Source organism: Phalacrocorax aristotelis, chromosome 6 (genome assembly GCF_949628215.1).
Source record: "Phalacrocorax aristotelis chromosome 6, bGulAri2.1, whole genome shotgun sequence".
In the NCBI taxonomy this organism is placed as follows: domain Eukaryota; kingdom Metazoa; phylum Chordata; class Aves; order Suliformes; family Phalacrocoracidae; genus Phalacrocorax; species Phalacrocorax aristotelis.
The window spans coordinates 48550994-48570907 of NC_134281.1; the positions used below are offsets into that span (position 1 = coordinate 48550994).

Genomic DNA, 19914 nt, shown 5'->3' on the forward strand with positions numbered 1-19914 from the left:
TCATTGACACTTTCACTTAAAATTCCTTCAAGAATGGTTTTTTAAAAGAAAACAGTTGGGAATACAGTTTTCGACATAAGAATACACTGACAAGTACATTTTCCATCTTTCGTGAGTGATCAGGTGTTCACAAGGACAATCTTCACAGGTTAAACGGGATTAGAAGCCCTCCAAAACAACATTGTGTGATTGCTGGCATGGCCAAATGACTCCTTGTGGGTGGGTCTTGTTGTGGCAAGCTGTGAAATTTACCTAAACCTTTCCGAATTGCCGCCACAAGTAGAAGGTCACTCGTAACATACATATGTGATGTGATCTTGTGCCACTTCTCCACTTCAGTGCAAAATAGTCTCTCTTTTAACAATGCATGGTATCTCAGCCAAGCCAGGTGGCTTCACACTGGCTGCAGCCCAGCTGTAGGTCTAAAATAACTGTGTGGGTGTCCCTTTAGGAGAACCATGGTGAAGGGTCAGACTGAGAAGCATGTATATCAGCTGCTCCTCCTAGTTAAGTGCCAGTAGTAGGAGCAGGAATGCCAAAAATAGTAAGTTCTTACAACAGGACTGGTAAATTAAGTATGGTGAATATATGAAGCACTTGTCCCAGTAAATAACTTAGAAGCCAGAGTACATTTTCATGTTATAATCATTGAATCATTTTTCTGAGAAGTCAAAGTAAATTCATGTGTAATCTGTAAAGTATGTAAAGAGTTTAATTCGTCCAGTAAATCATGTGTTGGGAATACTGTACCCAGCTCCAGATCAGATATACTTCAGAGAAGCTTTAAGGTTTTAAAATCCTTCCACAAGCTAAACTGATCTCCAGAACCTTTGGAGGTTTACCCTTCTCTGGAGCTCATTCTCCATGCAAGTGAAAGTCATGCCAATATGTTTCCCATTTCCTGGGGATTAAACTGCTGTGTTTGATGACTCAGGACTTCCCAAGAAAGCAACTCAGCCACTCACTCTGTCTGAAGCAGCCTCTGGTGTCTCAGAGGACATGTCTTCTCTTGTGCAGTGATTCATGATTTCAGAGCAGAGGATCAGCTCTCTCTGTTTTTTTTTATTTTCCCTCAAAGTTAATTAATAAAACAAATTTCTATTAGTGGGTGTTGAAAGACTTTGGCTTTCCACCTACGCTCCCAAATGCTCCACATTCCAGAGAGAATGAAAAATGGAACTGTGAGTAGAAGCAGGAGGGAGGAAAAATGGATCAGATGCTGTATATGGATATAGACACAGTGGCTGTCAATTGATATGATGGAAGAACACCCTGAAAGAAGACAATTTCCTGCAATCGTGATTGCTGAAAATACACTATTACAATAATCCCATTTCAGAGTTAATGCATGCACATTTAGAGAGAAAGATTGGGGCACAGGGAGTGTCTGACAAACTGAATTATCTCTTGGGCCTCCACCTTGACCTGTTGTTCAGGTGCGTGGCTGCATGGATGGCAGTTGTTCTGCTTGTGAAAATCGGATCGTTTGCCACTGTCACAGACCTCTGAGACTCCAGTTGGTCAGGAGAAGCACCTGGAGGATTTATCCTGTTGTGGCCACTGTGGACCTGGCTATGCCCATCTGTCTGCCTCATCTGCAGCCCCACCGTAGAACAGAATTTTTCATCAGCACCAAAAATTAGCCTAAATTTACACCAAGCATGGTCGTAAGTCCTGTTGACTTGAGCAACAAAACATTTGGGCCCACAGGGGACCAGAGTTGACAGAAGGACTAGATTTGGGGTATTTCCCCTTTCAACTGCTGCGTGGGATGTCAGACAAGCTCACAATCTGCAGTGCCACTCTGCTGGTGGCAGCTTGCAGAGGAAGAAAGACCTAATTTGGTGCTCTGGTTTGTGGGTAAGAACGCACTGAAGCCTTTCTCCACTGACTCCCAGGACATGTGTCAAGTCAGGGTACTAAGATTTTTCCTGCTAACTTGCAGCAACTCAGGAGCAAAGTCATAGTCAGGCTCCAAGCACTTTGGTGTCCAGTGCCCTGTCTGGCCACTAGATTTGACTCTCCTCTCATCTGACCCTGGGTTCACATTTCCAAATTACTCATGCAAAAATAAAGGCACTCACAGAAATACCTCTGTCGAGACAGCACATCCCTGTTTATGTTTGAACGGCTGATATGAATCTGGAGTCCCCAGCGATCAAAGTGCATATTCAGAGCGATGAGCCCCATGTTGTGTTTGAAGTGAGCGCAGCACTTTGAAACAAGGATGAAGCAGGAATAAATCAGGATGAAGGATGTGGGGCACTAACTACTTTACATGAAATCCCTGCTGGCAAGACGTGGCCAGTGTTCCAAAGTTTTCCTTGGAGAGTGCTCGGAAGTTGCATACCAGCCTATTTGTGGAAAGCTAAACAGTCCCCTATTGTCCTTGACGTGAAATGCTTCCCAGATAAACACTTTCCTGCTCCATTGAAGAAAAACGATACAGCCTGTCCAGAGCTCTAACACAGAGGGCTACACTGGGCTGCTGCTCAGCCTCTGCAAAGTTGCTGGTTTCTGTTGGCACTAAGCTGTGCTAAGGGCTGTAGTTCATATACACACCAGCATCGTTAAGAAAAGTCTAAGCTATTGAGTGAGACTGAGATAATCTTCAAATCTTTAATAATATTGTGTGCCCACATCTTTGCGTCCCTGGGTTCATTATACCCCTGGAATGTAAATCCCAATCCACAGTGGGTAAACAAGGTTTGCATGGATCTCAGATACTTTTGTGGTGTTGTCTCCTCCTGATTTCTGAAGGGGAAAGAAAACATTGATAGCTGAAATAAACTCACATGGTTCTCTGCAAGGAAAGCAGTAAACCCCTGCTGCTGTAGTGAGTTTAGGTTGTAACCTTGCCTGCACTTGAAGCATTTTAAGTCATTTTAAGGAGTTGTTCCTAATACCCGTAGAGTCAAGGCATCATATTCTAGCACAAGGGAGACTCAGAAGTCCCTGCCTGCACTTTGAAGAGAAAAAGCTGATTTCTGAAATCAGCAGTGCTAAGAATCAGGACTGTCTAACACCAGGGTAATACTGGTGGTGGTTTGGTCCAGGTCAGTGGGTGGGTCTTCCTCTGCTTCTTCCATCCTGGCAGATGCAGATCTGAAAGACCTTGTTGGTCCTCACCTCTGGCTCCAGTTTGGGTGTTTTGGATGCCTCCTTCCTTAGTCCACAGAGCCACCCAGGCCGAAGACCTCGTCCCAGGAGCAGCAGGTCATTCCACTCATTGACCTACAGTCAATGGATGCAACAGATGCACAGATTGGCTTTTTGCCATCATTTTGTCAAGGCAAACCTTGCTTTTCATTTGTGACAAAGGAATTATCTTTCTTCCCCAAGAGGCATGTGATTTCTTGCTAACATTAAATGGGAATTTTGCACGTGTATGAAACTTATGTGTAGATTATGCTTTAGGTGACAAATGAGACTGGGAAGCGCAACTTCCATTGACATTTAGCAGGCATTGAGGTTTTAAATCCCCGAGGCAATTTTAGAAACATCCACCTCAAGGAGAAAGGACATTGACTTGAAAGAAAGCAGAGTTAACAGGGGTTTTGTTTGTTTGTTTTACAAATGCAGATGTGAATTTAGGGCAATTTCCACGTACTCAAGCATTCATACTGATAGCATTATTGAATCACAGAATGGTCAGCAGTTGCCACTCAAATCAGTGAAAGGCAGCAAATGAAACACTCAGGCAACCGGAAGTGTTTTAAATGAGATGATGGAGTAGGAGACTGATTTTATTTTCTTCTTCTTTCGTTATTGGGGTGCACTGTCCCACTTCCCTCCCTCTTTACATCCCCTGCCTTTCCAAGAAACCCCTGGTCGGTCTGCGAACAACAGACCTGACGAGGTCTAGGGGTCCTATGGGTTTTCTAATTGTTGGACTCTGGTATCGGGAAAGGGCTGAGCTCCTACCTGATCCTTTCCTCATAAACCCTGACTCCTTCCTGCTTACTTTCCTATAAATAAGGACAAACACTGTTTATTGATGTCTGTGCTACTTGGGATAATTCAGTTACAACTGGCTGTCAGATTGAGTCTTACTGGAGAAGGGAGGAGGCAGAGGGACAGACAGGCGTGTGTGCAGGGTGTCATATTTTCCTCAGAAAAAGAGCATTGCTTGAGTAGCCTGTGCTTCTGTTCAGAATTAATGTCTCCGTCTCAGCGGGCCCGGTGGGGCAGGCCTAAGCACTTAGTCTCATTGCAGAGAGATGAGTCAGATGAATTGTTCTGCGGTTTTAATGAAAACATCTTATGTGGGCAGCATTTCAACAGCACGAGGTGGCAGTTTTGCAGTCTGGCCCACGCTTATCTGTCCACAATGCTGATATGACTCCACCAGCACAGCTTCTCTGAATCTTTGCTGTATTCCTTCTCACTGTCTTCATGTGAGGTTTGGAGTTATCTCCATGGGTGGATGGAAAACTGGGGCATAAAGAGTTTTTTAATTCCCTGAGAGAAACTATGACAGCACAGCTAGTTTAGCGTTATTTAAACTACTATCCCCTAAACCACTGAGACATCCCTCCCGTATTGGGGTTTGATGGGCAGCTGGGAAAGCACGGGCAGCACTGTGCTGCTCTGAATAAATATGAGACACATCTCAGCCACCGCAGAGCATGATGCAGAGGTCATCTCAGTCTCCTTCCCAGTACCTGAGACTCACCCACTCCTCAACACTTTCTTGTACAGATGTTTCCTGTGTGGAGCTGCTTCCAGTGAAAGTAGATGATTTGTATGGGCTTTATGTTTTTGTGGGCTTAATGTTGCCTGGTACATGCCTGTCAATCTCACACTTGTGGTATGGAGACATCACCTATGCAGGATTGATCTTAGCTGCCAGGTAGACTGCAACAGCAGAAATAAAAAAACAAGGGCTTTCTGAGTCTGATACAAACATAAATTCAGCTCTACTAAGCAGATAGCATAGCAGAAAATGGGGTTCCCTAGGGGCCGTTTTGGCTACGGCAGTATCCCTGACCTGTGCTGTCAATCCAACACTTCCAGTGGAAGGCGGTCTGAGACAGAGAGGAGTCCTCGCATGCTAAAAGATTAAGTCCTTACAGGAGGACTAGCAAGGGATGATATTCAGTGTGGATTAAGAAGCAGTGGCAAAAGCTGAATGAAGGTTGCAAGCATAGAAGTTGAACCCTTGCTCCTCCAGACCCTTTGAAAATGAAGTGTGTATTCCAGTGCAGGGCCATGTTGCAGAGACAACCTGATCCCATGAAATTGGCAGGAGGACACACTTTCCATGGATAGAGAAGACAGTTCACTTTAATAATGTATACAAAAAACACTGCACTTTAAACTACCAATTTTTTCTGAGAATAGAATAGTGATTTTGAGATAAAAAGCCCTCTGCTAGCAAAGGAATATTGGCTTTTCTGTAGTTGGAGCAAGATTCCAGCACCACCTCAGGAGGAGTCCTAGTGTGGTCACTCTCAAAGTGTTCCAGCTTTGCATAGTGATAAGAAGCTAATGTGCCTGCTAGAACCTGTGCCAGATGCCAGGCATAGTTTTGATGAGTCTGTGACGTCTGTTAGGCTTGTGATACTACATGCTTTTCAGTAGATAGGTAGTGCTACAAATACTAGACTGTGATACCCTCTTAAACAACTGGCACTTAGTTAAAGCATTTCTAGGCAAACAAATTAATAAACACAGACTAAGAAAACACACGTGCACATACAATGGAGGGAGGAGGCTTCCTAACTGACTTACTGTGCTCTGGGGAGCAGCAGGACCAAGTGGGTTTATTTTCCTGCTGTTTCACTTACTGCTATGTGGGGTTCTCTTCATGGGAGGAGAGCTGGGCTTTGTTCCTGGTTTTGTGGATGTTTGTGTGCGTGTGTATAAACAGTTTATGTAGAAGTCGGGTCTGCTCAAGCTTCTGACAAGAGCCATTTGTCATTCATGTTCACAAAGCATCCCCAGTGAAGGTTTCAACCACTGCCAATCCCCAGTCTAATTTATTATGTTTCCTTGACAGACTAAACCTGCAGCGATTACACAAAGGGCAGCTGGGGATCTTGATACCTCTCTGGTCAAGAGAGCCAGTGGCCTAATTGTCCTGCTGCGCCAGCAGAAAGCCCCTGGTAGCCATATATGGACATTCCTTCCCTTTCCTCCATCGGAAGATGACTGGCACCAGAATTGCTCTAAAGACCTATCACTCTCCTCTCCCTTTTCTCAGCAGAGGCTGTTAGTAGGGGACTTAAGTAGACCTCCATGACTCCTGGTGGCCAGTGCTAACCAGTTCACACAGGAGGAAGGAAGCACTGCCTTTATGCAGACCCTCTTCCTCCTGCATTTTTAGCTGTGTTGGTAACTCCTTGGACTGGGTGAGCCCCCAAAGCATCTTTGCAGTGAGGTCTGTGGCAGAGTTTAGGCAGGGAGGCTGCAAAGACTCCCACTTTTGTACGGTTGAGGGCTGTGTCATTGTATCCTCATGATGCCCGGTCGGTATCCGTCCGTTATCATCTCATACCTTTCACTTGTCAGCTTGCTGAGGTGGAGCTTTTTAATATGTGCATAGTTTATTTCTGGATTCTTAACAATAAAAACGATTATACTAATAGATATTGCAGTGAAGGAGAGAGATTTGCTGGGGTCAGTGCAACTTTTCCTGTTGTAAGGGGAGAAGACCTGGGTCCTGTTGCGTGTAACTAGTCAGTAATATTTGCCTGAGTTCGTTAAAAATCGATATTTCTTGTGGCCTCAGGTGCCTCCTAGATGTTTAAGCTGTAGGTCAAGGTCTAATCTCATAGGTTTCAATTAAGCAAAAAAGATAATATAAAACCTTTTCTTCCTTAAGGTTTCAGCAGCAATGTGCATGCTTCATTAATGAAGGATGGATTTATCAGACAGAAATAAGTATTTGGTATAAGCAGTTTCATCAGCATGAGTTAATACAGAGAGGGAACTCAGGTGAAACCAGGCTAATATGTAGAGAGACGTTATGTGAAGTCTGTTAGCATTAGAGTTGATAGAACAGTATTAGACATTAAAGCAAGCGGAGTCTGGAGGAAGAACTCTCCTGCCTTCATCGTGTTTCAAAGGCTCTGTCCATTACCACACAGTAAAAATGCCCACAGACAGGCTGAAGGGTTGTCTGAACAGGGTTTCTGACAACTGTTTTGTTCTTTTCTTGGAAACACTCGGGTCCTGTGATAAAAACAATGCCGATGGGCTATAACAGTATTTTGGAGAAAGGCAGACTGGCTCTGTGTTCCTTTTTTTAGCTCAGCAGCCATCAGTGGCTAAGCAGATCAGATGTTTTACAGTGTCAGCTACAGAGAGGAAAAGTGGATTCGGTGTAAGAGAGATGTGGGATCTCTTGCAAGTGTGGTCTTGTGGCTCTTTGGTTCCACACTTCTGCCTGCTACTCAGTTTAAGTGGTCCATGTCTGTCCCCTTCTAGTGATAGCAACTACTTATGTGCCTGCGTTATCTATCATCTCGCAATTGTAAGAGCCTGGACTGAACGAGGTACTTAAGGAAGGCAAGTTGCCATGCTTGTACAGATCTGTGATCCACCCAGTATCTCATCTCTGCCAGGACCCAGCTTCAAGAGCATCAGAGGGAAGCGCAGGAAACAGTGCCAGGGATACATTGAATAATCTGCCCTAGTTTAAGTCTGAAGTCAGTGAAAATGTTGTAGTCCCTCAAGCTAGGCATTTGATACCTTGCTCAGTTGATGTCTCTGTAGAGAGACATAATGGAAAATATGGACTTCTGCAGATGTTTCTTCTCTCCAGAGGATCCAGCAGAGAAGGGAAACCAATTCCCAGAGGAGACAATCTGGGAGCAGAATTCAGTTTGGATTGCAAACAAGTAAGATACAGACAACAGTTGTGTATTAGCTGTAATTCTGCTGAGAAGTCAAAATAAAGCAGCCGGTTGGGTGTTTTTTTTTGTCAGCCAGCTTCTTAATCTTGAAGCCTGTGTGGATGACAGCTACTGGGATGGAACAAATGCATCCTCAATTTCTTTTCTATGCTTAAACTGAGGTCAGTTAGGAATGCTTTGGGAATAGCAATGCATGAGATGAGAATAGTTTTGTAACTGAGTTACCAAACCTGCCTTTACGTATGGCTATACAGATCAGTGTCCCAAAAGCTGACGATGACTAGAGAGGAGCAGACAGCCATAGGCATCAGGAGCTCCATTGACTGTAGGAGAAGTAGGGAGAAATGGAAGTAGGAGAGAGACAAGTTTTGGTGAGTATTTCTAGTTTGATTGTGGCAGCTGGAGGAGAAAGGAGGATTTGTTCAGCCCTTGACTTGCCTTTCAGTCACTGGAGTCTGAGATCGTAACTGCTGAGATGAGATGAGATGTGGCATTTGGTCACCATTGTCCAGTTTCTCAGACACTGCCCAAACCACTGTAAATACCTTGTAGAATCAGAACTGGCCCAAAACCTAAGCCCAAACCAAAACTTTGGAAGTATCGCAAATAGACCTGGAGAAACTTGGTGTTGCAGATTGGGCCAATGTGGATAAGAATTTTATGCTCTGCAGAACCCGTTGAATGATGGAAGTGAATTTCCAGCACCTGAAAAATCTACTGTGTATAATTAATATGACATCACCTCAAAGAAACATAGAAAGATCATAGAGTTTATAAAGAGGAAGAGAGATTACATTGCCCAGTAGTAAGTCCACTGTTGTTCTTTATTAAAGCAAAATATATATGTTTATTTAAAAGATATTAAAAGGAAAGAGCAATATATTTACTCTTGTTACTAACAGTTTTCAAGCAATAACACAAAAAAAAATGTGGAATAAAGCTTGAAAATGTTCCAATTCGATAAAAATGCAAGTCTAGAATCTTCTTTTGTGGTATAATACCATCACTTTAGATTCATTAGAAAGCTTGGTATTCTTGGCAAATTTGGGCAGAAGTCAGGATTTCCAATCCAGAGGTAATGCTGATACTCCACCTTCTGTTTCTGTACAAAATCAAGGAGGAAAAGGAGAAATACTGGAAATTCATTGCAAAGCCAGCATTCAAAAATTTATTAGAAGACATTGAAACATTTCAGTTAATGTGATGTGGCAAGTCTTTCAGTGGTACATGGACATATAGGAGTTGTAATTTGAATGTGAAGCCCTTTCTTCCCTCTGTGAAGGAGACTTCCAGAACAAACCAGATGTCTCAGGATAGATGCGTAGCTACGTGCTCCCATGTTGAACCAGGATGCTTGAGCAGAAAAGAGCTCACCTTTATCTATGGGATAGGTATTCTGCCCAAGGAGCTTTAAGTACTACTTCCATAAGACAGTGAGGCACCAAAGGCAGGTATATTATGAATATTTTGCTTAAACTAAACTACCCAGGTGGAAATAGCTTAGCACTAAATGGGTACGGTTGTAGTAAGAGAGTGAAGATTTAGGGAATAGAGCCTGAGGTGAAGCTTTGCATGCCACGAGGAGAGAAGGTTCTTATTTGCTATTAATGTGGGAGATCAAAGTTGAGACTGGAGGGTCGACCCATCCTTCCTTTGTGGGCACAGCCCATCTTCTGAGGCTGAAGTGTGCGTCTTACAGAGTTTACACTAAAGATGCGTGAACAAAGGATTATTCAGTTCCAGAATTGAACCAAAAAGTTGAGAAGGGGAAATAAGTTCAGAGCAATCTGAATTGTAACATTTTGAAGACACTTTTGAAGGCAGGGGTTGGGTTTGTTGGGTTTTTGTCATTTTTATTTATTAGTTGGGTTTTTCTTTTTAATTGAGATCAATTTTTAAACAAAAAGGCCACTTTGTATCATTTAAGTCTTTGAAATCAGAAGACTAAAAAAAATTAAAAGCTTTGTTCAGAAAGTGCTGAAATGAAACATTTTTAATTTTCTGAAATAAAAGAATTCATATGAAAATGTGGGAATGGCATGTTACAAATGTTTCAGCTGTTCTGTCTTTTTTCAGCAAATTCAACCATTCAAGTTGCGGAAATCTTGCGTTTCTTCTCCTATGCCCTAGATCAACTCCACTTTTAATGAAATGGAATAGATAACAGAAGTTTCACTCACTTTTCTTATTTTAGTTTCTCAAACTGGGAAGGAAAATGTCCATTGATGGGAATATCTTGACCTCACAAGCTTTTTACTTCCTTTATGCACAGAGTTGAGGGTTTGCATATATATATGTGTGTGTGTGTGTACTGAGGACCAAATTGCCTTCCAAACTAAGGCTACAGTTCTTGAACAGCAATGTTTCTTCCGAGAGTAGTAGTCTGACATGGATTCTGAGTCCAGAGATACCATCCAAGTTTGGGGTGGACTGTAATCTAATTTAACTACTTAACCTAATTTAACTGCTCATAAGATGTAGCTGACTCTGGTGCAAAAATGAGAAAACAACTTTGTTTCCAAAGTCTGTTAAGAAATATATGTGCTTTAATTTTAGTGTACAGGCCTAAGGCAACTGCATCCTAAATAAAATAACCTCATTATAACTAAGCCAATCAGGTGAGTGAATAGTCAGGAATTTCACAGGTATTCTATTTTGCTGCCTCTTGAGCCCAAATTCATCCTCAGTAATTTATAGCACTTACCTGAGGCAGCTCAGATAAGTTAGGTGTGGGGAGAATCTAATTCTCTAATCTCTTCTTTGGAGTTACTCTCTTTTGCTGTAAAAAAATTATATTTTTATATATATATATATGCATATATATATATGCATTCATCTTGAAGGAGATTAACTCCATGGTGGTATGCACTGGTGTCACCTGGTTATGCGAGAGATCACGGTCTAAATCCATGCTTCACATCACTAGTAAGAGGCCCTATGAGCTATGCTGGGGTGGGTTAGGATTTCTGCCTGTTCTCCTTTTGTTTGCTGCTCTCCCAAGAGCTTTGAAATTTGGAGTTTCATCCTAGCGTGGAAGAGTAAAAAAATGTAAAACTTCTTGTGGGACAGGACATTCTGGTGCCCGTCTCGTGGGTGTGCATGACTGCTCTCTGAGAGATGTGTAAGGAAAAAAAGGCAAGAAGCAGATGTGTCTGTGGCCTGTGGCAAGAGGAGCAAGGATGCGTGTAAGGGACTGACGAATTCCTGCCTTGACAAAGACTCCCAAACTGGAATTTATGAGAATCCATCTATAATAAAATGCTCTTAAATTAGTGTCTGGCTGTCATCCGGGTCCACCCCAAGAATGGTGGCGTAAGGATAAAGCTGCTACATCACACATTCCTTGCTATCACCACAGCTTCTCTCATGATGAAACAAAATCTTTCCTTGTCTGACAGTTCTGAAAATTGAAGCAAGAAAACCTCAGCGATGTTGCTGTACTTGAAAACACGTGCAAACCATGGCAGTCTTCTGAGCAGAACTTTTCCATTGCTCGCGCTACAAAGACAAGATGCAAATAACAAATTGGCAAACTTGCATTTTAGAAGATTCTGCACATATCTGAGGGAACAGAACCGTTACCGCAAGATTCCTGAAAAAATAGATTGCTGATTTAGTTGTGTGGAAGATGTGTATGGTCAGCAAAGGCATATCCTCTGTCATGAGCTAAAGCAAGGGTAAATTCCTGGCCCTGCCAAAGCCGAGGGGAGGCTTGGTGGGAATCACCCCAAACGTTATTAACATTACTCTGGCAGGGTCAGTAGGCAGAGGCGTTAGTGGGGTCTGCCCTGCCTGTTGCTCCCCTCAGACAATTGTCAATGAATCGGCATTTGGGAAAATCCCTGTTTGTGGGGACAAGATGTGCTGCAAGGTGTAGTGTTAACACCAAGTAGCCTCCATTGGTAGGGAGAGGTGGGCTATTCGCAAGGGTCCGTCAGAGCAGGAACGAAACATGGATGCTCTGATTTGCCCTACAGAGGAGGTTATCAAGCCTGGAGATGTTCATGGCCCTCTGAGCTGCAGAAATTGGGTACCTGATGTGAGGGGTAGGAAGATGCTTGCCTGGCAGGGACAAAGGTACCATGGCCAGACTGCCAGGTGGCTTGGGGTTGAATGAAAGTGGGACCTGGGCAATTTTAAGCCTGGGTATTGTGAAAAGAGGCTATTACAGGACTTCATGATGTTAATGTCATTTTTCTGACCAGATCGACTCAATAACCCTAGCAAACCCCAATGATGAGTCAATTTTCTATTGTCAGTGCCAGCACAGAACAACACTAGAGATCACAAGGCAGAGAGAGAAATGCTGAGACAGCGTAACTGAGCCTACAGCTCAGGCTAAACTGCTTGTGTGTTTTGTTTTGGTCTTCTAATTCTTGAAAAGAACTAGAAAAGGATGGCAAATTTCACCAGAAGTGAAACAAAACCAGAGGGGTCTTTGTGGATTAAGCGTTTTCAAGAACTAGCAAGAATAAATGTCTTCCTCTTTTCACTGTGTTTTCTGTACCTAAGGACCAAGCCACGTAGGACTCCCAAGTTTTCTTATTTGGACTCTTGTTATTTTAGAGAACTTGTTTTGCAGAACTGTGCCTCCCAGGTCAGAGATGAGAAAAACCCACCTAAGGGCCTGAAATGCTTTTAGTTTCTCAAAGACCACCCTGGGTGGGAATGATAGATTTAGAAACGGGTGGAACCTCTAAGCCTGGAGTTGTATCAAGTTATTCATGAAAAATCTCTGAGATCTTTGTGTGGACCAAGACATTTGGGTGGTACTTTCTCACTCTTTCTTCAGAAGAGGTGATGTGGCCTCACAAACTGAAAACTAGCCCTGCTTTTTCTCTGGTTTTAAAAATAACCACGTATCTTGAAACGCTGTCTCAGCAGTAGTGAAGGAGTGGGAAAAAACAATGTATTATATCCCCACGGTTTCATACTGTGCAGCTGTGCTAACAGAGTACATTGAGACTGAGACCAAAGGAAAGGCACGAAATAGTCCATGAAATGATCAGTTGAATCTAACAGTAAAGCTTCACGCACCAGGGAGATCTGTTGTCCAGGTATCCTATTGCAGATGGGAGGTTTTGTCCTTTGGTTTGTTTTTTTTTTTTTTTCTGGTTTGTTGGGGTTTTTTTTGGGGGGGGGAACACCCAGCATATTAATGAATCCAAGCCCTTTGTATTAATAAAATTTTTACTGAAATCAATTAGAAAGTTATCTTCTGATATGAAGTCTACCTTACTTTGAATTAAACATTCTTAACATATTTTTATTATAAAAAACTTACAAATATGTTTTTATATCCGTATTCTATGGGATTTAAAATTTTTTATTTTACTTCTGGTTGAATGTCTGTAGGACGATCATCAGATTTGAAAACAACCAGTCTCTAGATCTATTAAATCAGTTTTTTAAAAAATTCATTTTTTTGAAAGGAGCAAGCGTGCATCAACATACAGCCTTAAACAGTTGCCCCCCAGGTCTTGGGGTACTTAGTAGTGGTACAGGAATAATGGAGCAAGTATCAACCAAAAGTAACATGCAGTTGCCACAGTGGAGCTATTCCCCCTGCATCGACTCTAAAGTACAAGTGGTTAGTTTATAACCCTCTTTAGGTTACAACATTTTAATGTTTCTTCAGTGTTTATTCACTCTCTTCCCAAAGAATGTTCTGAAATATTGAGTTTACAACCTGTGGCTCATGTGATGGTAGTGGAAACAATTAAGCTAGAGCTTTCAATGCCACCATTGGGATTTTGATGCCCAAACTCATTAATTTTAATAAGAAATGAGCTGCCAGTCATCTTAAGTGGGTTCTAAAATCTCAACCCATAAAAACACCTCTACTGGTTCCAGTTTACTAGGAGCTCAGAGCAAGGTAAACACGTGTAACAAACTAGTAGGTGTTAAAAGGTGGAAAATATGTGTTCAGGTGTCTCTAAGACCATTCAAGGAACCAAATGGCAGCCCCTGCCTTGAGCTGGCAGATGTGGGCTGACGTGGGAACTGCTCCTACCTTCGGCATCTCGGGGAATTACTGACTAATCACAACATGAGGCACGGTTTCAGTGGCAAAGAGAAGAAAGTCAATGGAAACTGAAATCCTGGCAACAGCTCAGCTGCAGCTGCGATGATCACGTTGTTCGTCTACTTTGGGCTCTCGTGTCTGGTCCATGCTCTTGCCTTCTTAACATCTTTCTGCCTGACACAGCCTTGTGGCCAGGGTAATGTTCCTCTCTCCAATGTGCAGATGGACAGCTGGGTGGCAGGAAGACCTAGATGAATTCACACCACACAGTGAAGAACAGAGGTATCCAGAGCAGTACCAAAACAAGCTGTCTTTGGGCAGTATCAGCTAGCTTGTATTCCCATTGCTTTGGCATAAGTGCAGCAGGCAATGAGGCCAGGGCTTTCTTGCTACCCATTGCTGCCTCCCACCATTGCAGTTACCCACACAGTGTTTGTAGATGCTTGGTCCAGGTCCTTCCTACCTGCCTAACCTGTCCTATCAAGTTCACACTGTGTTACCTTCTAAGCTGCTAACTGGCTGCATTTGTGTGTTGATACTTAACTGATCCACCGTCATAGTTGGATAAAAATTAAACTGTCTGCTGTGGCCTGAGGGACCCACCCAGTGCAAACCTATGAAAGCCTTTCCTTTTAGCTGAGTCTGGACATGGCTTTGCTTCGGCCATGAGCCTATGTCACAGCCTAAGGAGTCTTGAAGGCTTAAGAGAGCACCAGGATCTCTCAAAGAAAGTTGCTGCCCTGACGAAAACTCATCCTCAACACGAGTCATAGAAGAAGGACTTAATGGGGAAAAAAAATCCAGAACCAGCAGATCTCTCTGTGATGTAAAACAGAGCATGGAGTGAGTATGAATGAGTTTGAAAAGGACTCACTGAGAGTCTGAATGCTTGGTAAAAGAGGAAAATTATGGGATTTTCTTGTGTCTTTTATTAATGAAAACAACCTTGGAGAATTTTATAATTAGTTTAAACAAAGGTCTGTCTTTTCTGTATCTGTCATATGGTCTCTGAAGGACTTCAATAATGTTGGCTACAAGAGATGAAGTTACTGTAGTTTTTGCCAGGGAGTCTTATAGTAGCAATGATTAATTATCAGTAGCTATTGGAAGGACCTTTGGGTGAAACATGATGTAGTGGAAATAGAGATGACCATCTTGACTGCTATTGTAATGGACTTCCAAAAAATAAAAAAGAAAAAAAGCTGCCATTAGTAGTAGATGTGACTTTTTTTGAAGAGAACAAAATGTTCCATAAATGAAACATGTGGTTTCACTTGCAGCACATTTTGTACATTGTCACCAATGAAGGTTTAGGCTTTTTTATTACTTTTTCATTAAAATGTCTTACTGGTTTCACTCAGGAGGCAAAACTTTTCACGTGTCTTTAATTGTTTCTGTCATAAAAGTCATAGCATCCATGTAATAGAAATAGTTTTGCAGACCACAGCTTCATATTGCCTATTAATTCTTTTCCATTTTCTGTACCTCCAACTCGTTGGGCCATCCCAGAGACAGAAAATATTCCTGTCTTGCAATTAAGACCAAACAGGAACTTCTACTGAAGTTAGGAGGAAAAAATCCCTTTGTGTCACTACTGGTTTACGAGATTTTTGTTTCAGATATCTTAGCTCACAAATACAAGTTCATATGGCCACATATCAAAGGAGAGAGTTTGTACTCACTTTTTTCTAAAATGAGTGAAACACTAGAAGATGAAAACAGTAAAAGGTCTTTTTCTGCATAGTTTCAGTCAGATGTAAGATGTGGTAGGATTTCAAACAGGAGTGAAGAGCTCTGCAGTATTGTTTCAAGGTGGCTTTGGACAGGTCATTTACCCCCTTTTTTGCTTCATTTCTCCATTATACAAAAACTGCTAGAGTTCAGGTGTCACGTATCCCATCCCAGCAGCCTAGCTATTAGACCATGCTTCTGTCATCAGTCTGGGCTTCCTTGTCACAAGTCCTAACTCAGGTGAAGGAACATAATTATCATTACAGTCAAAACAATTACTCGTTTTCCACAGATGATTTCCAAAGTTGGGATAAAAAAAAAAGGGAACTAGTGTTATCTCATTAATTTAAAATCACCTTCTGTTAAGGTATCTCTTTTCCTCAGAGAGTCACAGTTTTGCCATCTAACCTTCAGCCCAGTGGGGGAGGTGAAGTTGACCCCTACCACAGGCTCTAAAGCCTGTAAGAAGTCATTAATATCCTAGAAAACAGCAATAGTGTATCAACTGCCTTTTCCTCCTTTTTCAGCTTAGTGTTCATTTGAAAGCTTGCTGGGAAATGCCACTGCTGTCTTTAGTTGCTGCCCCAGAGCAAAAGCCTTTCTCCTTGTACACCTTCCTAGCAATTAGGAGCCCCACCAAGTAGCGTAGTCCTCTGCTTTCACTTTTTCTTAGCATGATCCCTCACTTATTCATCAAATGTTTAAATGTTGTGTTTTGCAGTTCAAGGACAACAAAGACGAGCCCAGCCTTGGAAGGCACCTCAGCAACAGCCCTGCCCGCTGTCCAGCTTTCTGAGCAGGTCCCACTGACATCTCCTTCCCTGAAGCCCCTGCAGATGGACGAAGAAGACAACCTGTCTCCTCACCTCCTGTTGCCAGATAGCATCAGCCAGCTGGAAGAGTTTGGCAGGCAGAAGAAATGGCACAAGAAGCAGCACAAACACCATCGCCAGAGGCAGTTCAATGACCTCTGGGTTCGGATAGAAGAGAGGTGAGTCATAACTTTTACGGCCCCTGTCCTCTTCCTGCTGTCTCCTAACTAATTGCTCTTTACAAATCCCAGCTCTTGTTGATTAGACCATAAGGAGGGTTGGAGAAAGGCTAAATGGGAGAGGTATGGAATAAGGTGATGTTTTTGGAGCCTAATGAAGAACTAGGAGGAAGACTTTTAAGTGTGTTTGATCTAAAAGTAAAGAGAAAAAAAGCTAATGCTTAGAATATTTAAAATATACAGAAACAATACTTGTCAGAGCAAAAACAGGGAAAAAATGACAATGGAAAATATTCCTTGTTTGCCCTCTTTCTTCCAGTAATTATTTTCCAATCTTTACTGTCAGCTTTCAGCTCAAAGACTCACCCATTTTCCAACCACATAGAATATTCCTGGGAGTTTTTAAGATTCTGACATATCTAACTTTTAATCTTCTTAACTGTGTTCTGAGGCTGAAATGTTTTAACATGTCACACTGCATTGAAACAGCAAACTGAGGCAAAATGAAGTACTTAACTAAGGCCTCTATGCGAGGAGAAAGGAGGTAGGCACATTTCCTTGGCCATTCCAATCTTAGTCCAAGGTTAAAAACTCCCATTCAGTGTTTGAATAAGAGCCTTTATGTTTGACCAGGGCTTCTCGAAGTGTGCTTTAAGACTCCTGGGCAATTTATTCTCCCACCACTAAAACTGGGAAAGCTCTTAATGCCTTTATCTGGGCCAAGTCATGGGCAGATAAATTGCCACAATATTTATAGACCTAACAAGTAAAAGGAATGAAATAATCCGTTGGGAACTGGCTGTTCGCCTACACATGTAATAATCATTGAGTAGTCTTTGGGCATTACTCTTATTCCCATTTTCATAGCACCTGAATTCCGTGAAAGTAAAAAGAGTCGAGACTCTCAGAGGCTTCTCCCTTTGCTAAGGAAAAAAGTCCACATATTTGTGGTTTGGGATTTTTTTTTTTAATTTTTATTCATTCTTTTTAATGGAGCAGTTGCCTTTTTTTTTTTTTTTTTGTAGTTTATTGTATTCTCAGGGTGAGTGCTGTAAGCATTGTTATTGAGGTGGTGCATATTGACATAGTAAGGCTATTTCTGAGTTTAATGCCAGCCTTGGTAAGAAGGATTCATGTTTTTCTTCTCAAAGTGTGTTCAGTGGTTGGACCCTCTCCACAGAGGATGTTTAAGCATGAACTAAGAAGCATTTCGTTCAATGTAGTTGATTGCCTCAAGGACAAGGGACCTTTCTATTTTTCTTCTGCCTGGTGTCCCCTGATGTCCCAGCATTTCACAAGGGTGTCTGGTCCAGCTCACCATGTGTGTCGTACAAATGAGGTGCTTAAATAGAGCTGGTTGGAAACTGGCAGTCAGGCACAATCCTCCTACCACTGTCCTATCTGACCAGAAAGGATATTGGATATTGGGCCTGATATGGCTGTGGAAATGTGTGGCTGGGGGCTTAAAGCAGCGGTGCTTGCATAGCTTTGGCAGACTTTTGTGCTTTTTGCTGGTTTTATTTCAGTAAGAAATGTTCCTAGGAAAAGTATTTAAAAGGGTAGTTCCCCAGGTTAGAGTTAAATTATTCACTCTGTGCTCCTGTGAGATTTCATCTGAATAAAAACCTTTTTCCCCTCTACTTCCATTTCACAAGGATGGAGATTGGGATAAGGAAATAAGTTTCCGCTCCTACCATGCTGGTGATGAACCAGACGCTGTGTGTCGCCTGCCTTGCTGAAAGATCCCAGGGAGATATTAGTGGGAGATCACAGCCCTAGAAATGAGGAAAGGCTGGAAGAAGGGAAGTCTGCCTTAGTGCTTTCAGATGGTTTTAGTGCTTCTACAGTTCTGGACTAACTTCTGGTATTTTCCTGGAAACAAAACAAAACAAAAAATACAAACTGTTCAGCTAAATCAGAGATTCACAACCAGCTCTGGTTTCCCCATAAATTGGATGGGGTCTCAACTTTCATAAACCAGCTGCTGCATGTTGTGCTTTTGGCAGTTGGGTTTCATCAACATTAATTGCAAGCTGGACCTTGCACAAGGCAGTAAACAGTGAGTTCTCTCTAACTGGTTCCTTTCTGATCGGCAGGAAAAGAGCAGAAATGTGTGCCTGTCACCAGACTTTGTAGAGTGATCTTTCTTGGGAGTAAGCAGCTAGGATGGGTAATGGATGTTACCTGTGCAGGAGAGAAGCTTGTGAAGTTATATTGTGTTGCTTCAATAATGTTCACCAGCGCTCAACAGTGAGACTGTCAGCACTCATTTTCGGAGGATACGCAGTGTACTAGAAGTTCACCCTCTGGCCTGTCCCATAGATCCATTGTGCATTTGTATATACTTAAATTGGAGCCTTCTATGTTCTATACAGACTGAAGTATCTGCATATAGTATTACCTTGAGCTATGGCCCCATATTTCCAAATGGTTCTTCTTCCAGTTTGAGTTTCCTAACTCACCTGTTGTCACCTGAAACTTGACTTGTTCACCTTTGAGACAAAATAGAGGGATTTAGGTCATTGTAACAGCTTTTGGGTGAAAGCTACATAAAACTCATTGTTTCCATGCGAGGTCTCCAGAATTCAGCCTTTCAACCTGAAAAGTCAAAGAAAAATACACAGGTGGAGGACAAATCCAGGCAAATTTAAACCAGATTATTGATTCTTGTATGAACCTCATTGAACTGTGAAATGACTGTGGTTCATACAGCTCTTTTCCAAAGCTTTATTGACCGTGGATTAGAGGACTTTATGAGCCATGAATTGCAGGGCTTTTATGGACTACGCATTTCTAGGCTATCTCATACACTTCCATGGAAATCTTGGGGTGTTTTTTTAAGCTACCAACACAGAAACGAAGGAAATGAACACAGGAGAACAATCTTAAAGGAACATCAAAGGTCCGACTCCAACCTATAAAAGCCAGGAAATCTATAATTAATGGTTCCACTAAGACTTCAGCTCACACAGTCGTTCGGGTCTGATCTGAGGTTATAGCTACAATCTGAAATGGCCTCATGAAAAATGAGTCATCATTTAATGTCACACATCATTATTAGTATTTACTTTCAGTTATACCTTGGAGATTGTCCTTTCCTTTTTGTTCTGTCTTAACAGCTGAGGCATTTGAGTTGGCACCCCTGAGTGGACAGTGTTTAGATTTGTGTGTTGGAGGGTTAGTACCGCTGTGGAGGATGAGAAAGCTTCTGCTCTGTCTTCTCCCTGTCTTTGACAGAGCTAAGATTTGCTGACCTCCTGGGTAATCAGCTACACTGAAATCTATTAAAAAATAAAAAATGCTGATGA

General features: G+C 42.2%; 1 protein-coding gene across 1 annotated transcript in view; it reads left to right on the top strand.

Annotated features, from left to right (window-relative positions):
* TRABD2B (TraB domain containing 2B) overlaps positions 1–19914 on the top strand; it is a 292849-nt gene that overhangs the window by 254334 nt on the left and 18601 nt on the right. Inside the window, exon 6 of the mRNA XM_075097676.1 lies at positions 16337–16606. Coding sequence (XP_074953777.1) covers positions 16337–16606 — 270 coding nt within the window. The remainder of the gene's footprint in view (positions 1–16336; positions 16607–19914) is intronic.